Genomic DNA, 9,639 nt, shown 5'->3' on the forward strand with positions numbered 1-9,639 from the left:
ATCCTTCATGATCTGATGCAGAAAACTGAACACTGTCTGATGTCTTTAGCATCTAAACTCTAGTAACCCTGCATTTCTCTTCCGTCCATCTGATTCTGTCCATGCTGACAAACACACACAATAATCTGTTTGTTACACAAACTAATGGGCTTTCAGTTCTGTTTATTCCACTCAGTGCACTTTTGTTGAATATAATTAGCAGTGATAGAACAGCTCATGTTCTTGTGTGTGTTTGTCTGTAAGAACAGTGAATAAACTGGTAAAACGGCACAATGTGAAGCATATAAAACGATTAATAAATGAAATACCAAAAACACAGAGAAGTAAAAGATGGGTGATTACTCCAAAAGAGAATTGCATAGACCTTGGGTGTTTCTATTAAAACTTTAAGATTTTCTCTGAACAACACTTAATAATAATTGACAAAACATTGTCTTATGCCCATCAAATATTTGCCCGAGTGATAGCAGAAACCCTGAAACCCTTTAAATAGCGACGTTACACTTCAAACACACGCAGACCTCACCGTAGTAAAACAAAGAAACAGGCCTCCTTTTTCAGATTTCCAATCCATATCGCCTCCTCCTTTTAACTTATTTTCGAACACAGGAGCGCGTCCTAATACCAAAACGCACTGTGTTTTTAAATTTGGCAAAGGAATTTGGTAAAAGTTTGACGCTCATACGAAGTAAAATCCTGCGGTTGTTGTGCCTGCACGTGAACCTCGCCCGGTGCCAGACTGCACAGGTAAGATGTTATGAAATAGCAGAGAAAATGTCAGAGTTGCTCATTAAGTGTATGATTCAGACTATTACAAAACAATGTATTCATATACTGAATCACAACCATGGGGATGGCGCTGAGATATTTCTTATTGACAAGAACTCAAAAACTCATGAATATGTGACAATTATAAATGACCTCATTACAGTAACTAGCCTGTGATTCCTCTGCAACGTTTTATATATTATGTAATCTTATTGATTTACTTACTTATTTATGGTAGAGAGAACAGAAAACCAAACTGACTTACAGCCAAATCAGAAATAAACTCTTTTCTCAGCAGTGATTTCAGTTCTTAATAAATAGCTGCATTTACAGTTGTGATTCATTAATGTTGATAAGCCAGAAACAGAGACACAATGGGGATGATAAAACCATGGCATGGACAGAAAGGACCATAGGTTATAACTATATTATCTCTAAGTGCATGTTTCAGTGCTAATGTCAGCTATGCCTTATGAAACACACACACACACCCTCTCTCACACGCTCTGTGTACAGCTCAGCCGTTTACACTATTATCTGCTTCAGTGCCTTAAGAGTCTTATATAACAAGGTCAGGAAGGTAAATGATATAGACAGTGAACCTGTACAAGGGAATGTCATTCTGCATAACATGCTACAAGAAAATTAATGATAATAATCCCATTCGAACGCACCTGTTATCTTCACCAGGTTTCACATACATTTATTGGAATCAAACTAATCAGGTCAATAATTCATTTATTTTCTTAAGCATGAATGTACAGACCTATGGAATGGAGATAAAGCTTCCAGGAAATGTGTTGTGTTATGGCTGATCATGTCTTCCATTGACTGGATCAGATCAGAGTTGGCCTTTCCTCTTTTTGATGCGTAGTCTTTTCCTCCTGGTGTGTTTTTTTTCAATGATTGACTGCGACTGGTGCTTGAGTGTCACACGGTTGGTGACATCACCGTCATCAACGCCGCTGTCCTCCTCATCTGTTGACAGAAAAAGATGTGTTACCTTTCTCTGTTAAACCTATCAGTTCTGTTATTGTTCTTATATGTATGGATCAACAGCAATCACACATGAAGTTTATCTGACTCCTAACATCTTAACAAATCCACCAACACTGTGTACACCAGGAGGGTGAGCTTCTAAGTACCATACAGTGTACAGACAGAAGAAAGTACTAGATCAAAAGAGCACAGGTGAACATCTTGATAAGAGGGAGCTTTTGAACTGTGAAACCAGAGCAAAAAAACACATGGCCATGCCTGCTCAAGAACTTTCCAGGTTCACAAACCAGTGATCACTGGTGCAAATAAGAGCGTCTAAGATAAAGAAACAGCATTGAAACAAGCTTAAAACGCAAACAGTCTGTTAAGTTTGTAGAGGTATGTAATCTTTGTATACGTGTTGGTTTTTCTGTTGTCATGTTGGTGTTATATGGTTTTTATAAGACATATTCTGTTGTCATGTTTTTTTTATATGGTTTTTAAAATATTTTATTTTCCTTACTCTTTGAATACATGTGATCTTAAATATTTTTAAAAGTATTTTTTTTTATTTATTAATAGTAAAAATCAATAAATAAGGTTTTCTTTTTTCTTATATTGAGTATATTGAGTATATCGACTTCACTTCCCCCCCCCCCCCCCCCCCAAAAAAAATGTACATTTTCATTCAGAATCATATGAGATGTACTGAAATCCATTCCATATGCTTTGGTAAATCCTAGTTTATGAAATTACATGAAAAGACAAAATTATGAGTTAAAAAAATCAGTTGAAACTACAAAATTAAAAAAAAAAAAACACAATTATGACATATACAGTTGAAATTATGACAAAAAGTAAAAATTGCCTTAAGTTATATGTCAAAAAGTAGAAATTATGACAAGCCAAAATTATGAGATAAAAATCATAGCTATGGCAAAATGTTGAAATTATGATATAAAGTCGTCTATGACAAAAGTCAACATATAATATTTTCAACAATTTATCTATATAATTTATCTTTATATTGATCTGTTTTTGTCTTTTTATCTTATAATTACTTAGTATTTCATAATTTAGATTTTTTTATGTCATATTTATGACTTTTTATTTCATTATGATTTACCAAAGCATGATTTTTTTTCTTATGTGTCTGAAATGGGATGCCATGGATATATGAGGTAGTGTCTCACCATCAAAAAAGTCCTGTTTCTGGGTCTCGGGCAGCTGAATGCGAGTGTTGTTCTGTGGTAGTTTCCCTGCTATTCTGGCATGGAACTGCAGGGGAGATTAAAAATCAACAGTACAGGTTATTTTATAGATTGCAAAAAATAAAATATGCCATATATTCCTATAGTAAACAAAACCGTTAAAGTAAAATAATAATTATGTTTCACCAGTGACACATCTTCAACAAGCCAAAATATAAGTACACCAACGTGATTAGTTAGTGTTCCTCACCTCTTCTTCCTCCATCTCCTTCATGATGGTTGCCAGATCTTTGTCCTGTAGTTCCTCCTTTAGCAGCTTCAGTTTCTGGTCAGCCTCAGACATCAGCAGCAGCATGTGTTCTTCTGAATCTAAAGGCAGCTGTAGTGATGGATCCTTCATCTGCCAAAAACCATGGAAAATACTTTATGTATATATGTAACTCACAAATCACAAACCACAGAAAAACATCTATGGTCGCTTTTAATGAATAATTCTAATACATTACACCTCTCAATTTTGGGGGCAGATTTCTTTTTTTTTTTTTTAATTTTAAATAAATTAAGACTTTAATTACACAAGGATACATTAAAATGATCAAAAGTGAAACAAAATATTATATACAAACACATAAACAAATTCTGTGCTTTTAAATTTTCTATTCATCAAATAATAACTGTTTTTAACTCTGATAATAAGAAAAGGTTTTTGAGCACCAAATCATCAACATATTAGAATGATTTCTAAAGGATCGTGTGACACTGAAGACTAAAGTAGTGGCTGGTGAAAATTTAGCTTTGTGTGACAGGAATAAATTACATTTTTAAATATATTAAAATTAGAAAATGGTTATTTTAAATTACACGTATATATCTAACAATATTATTGTTTTACTGTGTTTTTGATCTAAAAATGCAGCCGTTGTGGGCATAAGAGACCTTCAAAAAAAAACATTTTAAAAAATCTTACCAACCCAAAACATTTGAATGGTAGTGTACATACCAGTATGATGTACTAATAAACATACTGTAACATTTAGAAGTCCTATACCAGAATTAAAATACATTCGTTAAACTGCAACTGTATATAGTATTACTACTCATAACAGAGTACTTAAATGTACTTTCGCTAACAGCCTGTTTCTATTTAAGGGTCGGAGAGGGTGGTTTTGTTCAAATAAATTACAAATAAATGAAACTGTTATTGATGTAAGAAACCTTGACTAACATTATAAATGGACCTCAGGGAAGAAAATCAAGTTTACAAAGAAGTTATGACCCATTTAAGTTCTAGGAAACTCTTAGAAACCTTCTATTAAAAGGTGTGGTTTGTAGAGCATGTTTATCGTATTTGACAGAATTCATTTGTACCAGGGGTATGGGCTGTAGTTTGTCACTGAGCTGCTGCACTCCTGCTTTAAAAGTGTTTAGTGTATGTGTGAGTCTCTCCAGGCCTTCTTTAGCTGCATCACGTTGCTGCTGCTCCTGCTGCAGGTCATGCTCACAGTCCTGCAGCATCTGTCGGACACTGAACAATCAAAAAGACAATTAGAGAGCTAACCAATCACAATAAAGTTATTATATCATGCCACTGAGAAAACGTAATGCTTAGAGACCAGTCACAATAACAGAGCGTGTCAGGTGATACTGCAGTATTCCTACAACATACACAATGTCTGCTCTCACCTTGAGAATTCAGTTTCTCGTGAGTATTTTACATCCTGATACTGAGTATGTGACATATTCCTCTCTTCCTTCAGTTCAAGCAGCATTCTCTCATTTTCTGCCTTCATCTTCTCCAAATGTTCCTGTGTCTCTCCCTGAGAGATAAACCTGTCCACTATTTCCTGTTATAAGAGATATCATGAATAAACATTGCTCAACACAAGAACTTCTTACCTGAACATAAAGAATCTATATACATAAAAAAAGTCTGTCTTATAAAATAATAATAAAAAAAAATAGAAGTTTATTAAAACTTTAGACAAAATATTAAATAAGTTTGTTGATGTTTTTTCTGTGTATCATATTTGATACATCAGGCTGTTATGGCTCACAGTATGATATAGTGAGAATATGGAGGTCATATTTAAGGAGGAAAAACACCTCAGTTTTATTTAGAGGCAATTTAGTGCATTCCTGATACTTAGCTCGTAATGTACAGTAAATCCATGAGATCGTTATAACAGACTACTAACATAAAAAGATATAAATATTAGCTTTCAGTCAATTTCTCCCAGTGATATGTCTTAGTAAGATGTTATTCAAATGCTTAGTTTTATGATGAAAGCTCTTTAGTTTTAAAGCATAATGCAATACAAGCTTGATGGGTCATATTTGTTACTCACATTTTAACATGATTTTTCTAAAAAAAAAAATAAAAAAATAAAAAAAAAAAAAAAGTGCTGTATGGAAGTTAACCTAAGTTGCATCCATCCGGTAAGTGTTCATTGTAAAATATTACTATAAATATAATAAAAGTTTTGATCATGTTGATAAGTTTGTATATCAAAAGTGCTACAGTAGGGGTTAATGCTGTCTGCCCTCACCTGTGAGTCTGTGACTCCAGTGGCCTCTTTGACGTGCTGGAAAGCTTCCTCAAAAGTAGAGATGGATTCTTCTTCTTCTCCTCCTACTGTGGTGGGAGTGCGCGGGGCCTCACTGCTCAGCTCATCAGGGTTCATGGACACCCACTGGGGCTGGATGTGTCAGATGGAAGGGGAATAAAGGAGAGACAGTTGGTTAAACTTGAGAAAAACAATCTAAGAGACTTACTTTTAGCCAAACGGAGAATGCAGAAATAAATGTTGATAAAGATATAAACTTGTAAGTATTTAAAAGTCTATTTTACCCAGTATTTGGCTTGTGAGCTTAGCAACATGCTATCACCAAGCCCTATTTAAATCAATTGCTGTGCACTTCACATGAGAAGTGCTTTGAGTGTAACACATATTTTTATGTTATTAGAGTATTGCATTGCTAGTTGTATTATAGTTGCTGTAGATATAATTGCAATGCTCACTCTTCTCTTCATCCTCTCTGACTGAGCCATCCTCTCCTCTGCCTGCTTTTTGTAGTGGGAGAGGATTTTCTCTCTTTCTCTGCGCTCTCTGTACACCTGCTCCTCCTGAATCTGCAGCTCAGCCTGAAAACACACACATACATTACAATCAGCATCATATTTTGATGACCTTTACTTTGGCATACTAACATATATGCTTTATTATCTCATTAAATTTTTCAATTATTCGTTAAATGCTTTGTCTTTACCTTGGCTGCATCCTTGAACAGGAGAACGTTGTTGTTCATGACCTGTAGGTCTCTGAGCACTTGTGTCTGCCAATAGACCTCTGTCTCCATCTTGTCCAGCTGAGGTTGAAATGTAAGACTCTCTTCCTGAAGAAACAGAACACAGTATAATTAGAAATGTCCATTAGAAACGTCAATGGGAATGGTAAGATATTTTTGCAAATCTCTTATGCTAACCAAGGCTGCATTTATTTGATCAAAAGTACAGTAAAAACAGTCAATGATATTGTACCATATTTAAATAATTGCATAAATAATTGGTTTCTTTTTTCCCATTACCTTTATGAGGTATCATGCTTTACACACAACATTGTGGGTTTATTGTGCCGTGTGTTTAGCTGCTCTGATACCTGTAGGTGCTCCTTCAGCTTGCGGTATCCTTGCGTTATGTGCACTGCTTCATGGTATTTCAGCTGTGATTTCTCCAAACTGTTTTCCAGAATGCGCAGTTTCTATACAACAGGTACACAATAATATCTTGGACAAATATTTTTTTTAAGGTTCATCAACGTTCAAAAATATATTTTTTTTTTACCTTTTCCTCCTCTCCTTTCTGGGTGTCAGGCAGAGGGCTACTGTTCTGTGGCTTCAATATGAGGAGCTTCAAGTCCTCTAAATGCTGCCTCTGTGTCTGAGAGGTGTGTTTCATAGCATTCTGCTTCTTCATTTTATCACACACCTGTTTCTCCAGCACCGTCTGAGCTGCCTGCACAACAAAGATCTCTGTCAATAGTGAGGAGAGTCTAAAACAACTTTCTGGATCACAAATTATATGCAGGTGATTATAACTATGAGCTATTTATCTAATTTTTTTTTTGTTATTTATATATTTTTTTTTATTTGTAGTAAATAACTGGAATAGATACAGTGTACAAAACATTCAATGTATATGTTTTATTTTTTATTTCACTTTTTATTTGTAGCAAGAAATGTACTGTCCGAAACATTCAGGTATTTTTTCAGAAATCTTCCACATATCTGTAATTTGATTTTTTTAAAAGTACTTATTGAATCATCCACACATTGATTTCTGTAAAGAAATGTCTCAACCAAAAATGAAAATGTGCTTAAAATGTACTTACCTTCAGGCAATCCAAGATAGAAATTTAGCATTACAGTACATCACTCGCTCACCAGTGAATGGGTGCCGTCAGAATGAGAGTGCCATCATTCACAAGTAATCAACATGACTCCAGTCCATCAGTTACACCTAAAGCTGTGTGTTTGAAAGAAACAAATTTATCATTAAGGTATTTTACATTTAAACTGTCACATCTGGCCAAAATATGAGTCCATAATCCATAATAACTCCAGTGAAAAAGTCTTATCACATCAAACATCTGCCAACACCTGCTTTGGAATGTTTTTTTCTTTTTCTTAATTTTTATTTTCTTTTAAATGGTGCTTGATCTTTGAATATTTCTTTCCTGATTCAGACGACACACTTTTTTTTTTTTTTGGCTGGAGAAAGCAATATTATAGATAGAAGACTCGTGTATTTTAGCCAGAAGAAGGAGTTTGAAGTTAAAAATGTCTTGATACATTTATCACAAACACAAAGCTTTTTACTTTAGACTGGAGTCATATGAATTACTTGTGGATTATTGTGATGTTTTTATCTGCTGTTTGGAGTCTTGTTCTGACGGCACCCATTCACATCCATTGGTTCTGATGAAGAAACAACCTTGGATAATGCATACGTTTTCATTTTTGGGTGAACTATTCCTTCCAGTAAAAAAAAAACATTTAACCTCACCTTCACAGACATGTTCCTGAAAGATTCTTTCTCCATCCCATGACCTTGAAAAACATCCTTGATAACTTGTTCATCTCCCTGGACACCATGACCAATAGATGCATTAATACATATGTATAACTTATACTTTAAATAATGGCTTAATTTTAATATTACTTATGTGTTTTATGACCTCAAGCTGTTTCTTGTGCAGTTTTGCATTCTCGAGTCTCAGCTGCAAGATAATTTCTCTGTTCTTGGCAGACTGCGAGTTTTCGATATGCGCTATCGAATTGTCTCCATCTAGTGGACAATGGTTACTGAAAAAACAGCGGTGCGGGTGTGTGAAAAACAATCGAGCAAAATGCAAAGTTGAGTGTAATGTCATGCAACATTAAATTACTGCAAACTATTTTATTGAGCTCTTTGTTTCATTTAAAATTAATACAAATGTATTAAACCGTTGCAAAACCACTTGAAGAGTTCAGATGCAAAAGCCTCTCTCTGCCGTCTGACATTTTCTTCTGAAATTAGCATTTTTATCAGGCTCCTATATTTCTGTTCAGTTATTTCACTTTAATTGCATAGAAAAGGACCTATACATTGTCATTACAGTAAAATTACTGAACCTAAACATAGGAGCCTGATTAAAAAAAGAAGCTAATTTTAGAAGAAAATTTCAGACGACACAGAGAGGCCTTTGCATCTGAACTCTTCACTTATTCAATAACTCCAAGTTGACAGCTTGCATCGACGAGAATAAATAATAAATATAATAATAAAACAATGGAAACATTAACGTTACTTCCGAAATTTAACTGCTTTAGCTTAAACGGTGAAATCCAGGTTAAATACTTAATAAGAAGTTGATTTTTTGTTTGGTTTTTCTTTGGTTTCATCATGGGTAGGGAGCTCGATGTCCTCTGAGACAGACATGGCGAGCATTTTTATGAACATTTATTACATTGGTGTTTATAGATGGATTTCTTTCCCCACTATAGCCTCTCCCACAGCGGCCTCGTTTGTGTTTTCAACTGGTTGCCTAGTAACTGAACAAGGTATCGTCGTCTCATGAATATTAAGTTACGTACCTTTACGCCCCGGAAAATAATACGACATTACGTTCTTGACCTAATTAATATTTATTAGTTCTCCCCATATCGCCTCAAACAATACAAGTAGTAACACAAAAATGGCCACGTCAAATGGACGCATAGAAAAACACTGCAGAAACATATCAAAATGAAATTTCATTATATTCAAATGCTGTCAGGTATAAAAATGGTTATCATTAACACTGTCATCACGAGAATAGGCCTAATGCAGTTAAAGTAGTTCAGTAACATAGACATTCAAAGGAAACTGAAAAATATATTAGGACAGTCGTGCCTAGTCTAATAAAGGATAATATATACAAATACAAACCCATGTAATAAGCAAAAACAACGGTAACAAAAATATGTAACACTTTTGGCTGTAATGACTGGTAATACTCACTGGTGCCCGAGCTATAAAATCAGTACAAGTATGGCAAGTATTTCTATTTTTCTGTCCCTACACTTCTTTGTTTGTCCATAAATCTTTCCTTCTTTCCTTAGTCCACTGTTTTTCCCCCCTCATTGGACTTCTTGAGGATGGACA

At 34.6% G+C, this 9,639-nt stretch overlaps 1 protein-coding gene across 1 annotated transcript; it reads right to left on the minus strand.

Annotated features, from left to right (window-relative positions):
- Window positions 1–1,609: 1,609 nt before the first annotated feature.
- On the minus strand, window positions 1,610–9,117 carry LOC109092264 (outer dynein arm-docking complex subunit 3-like). Its single transcript, XM_042725220.1, has 13 exons — window positions 9,090–9,117; window positions 8,192–8,301; window positions 8,020–8,097; window positions 6,799–6,969; window positions 6,614–6,715; window positions 6,225–6,350; window positions 5,977–6,099; window positions 5,504–5,653; window positions 4,641–4,801; window positions 4,326–4,482; window positions 3,208–3,357; window positions 2,940–3,024; window positions 1,610–1,746 (listed from the first exon to the last, which is right to left on the minus strand). Exons 1-13 carry the CDS (start codon window positions 9,115–9,117, stop codon window positions 1,610–1,612), a joined length of 1,578 nt encoding a protein of 525 aa, XP_042581154.1.
- Window positions 9,118–9,639: the final 522 nt, after the last annotated feature.

Source organism: Cyprinus carpio, chromosome B6, assembly GCF_018340385.1.
Source record: "Cyprinus carpio isolate SPL01 chromosome B6, ASM1834038v1, whole genome shotgun sequence".
Taxonomy (NCBI): Eukaryota; Metazoa; Chordata; class Actinopteri; order Cypriniformes; family Cyprinidae; genus Cyprinus; species Cyprinus carpio.

Excerpts from the sequence above, each read along its gene's own strand:
- LOC109092264 (XM_042725220.1), bottom strand. The coding sequence starts at position 9,117 with ATGTCGTATTATTTTCCGGGGCGTAAAG. Across the intron at positions 8,302-9,089 it reads TTATTTTCCGGGGCGTAAAG|ATGGAGACAATTCGATAGCG; the intron begins GTACGTAACTTA and ends ATTGTCCACTAG. Across the intron at positions 3,358-4,325 it reads AACTACAGCCCATACCCCTG|ATGAAGGATCCATCACTACA; the intron begins GTACAAATGAAT and ends GGTTTTTGGCAG.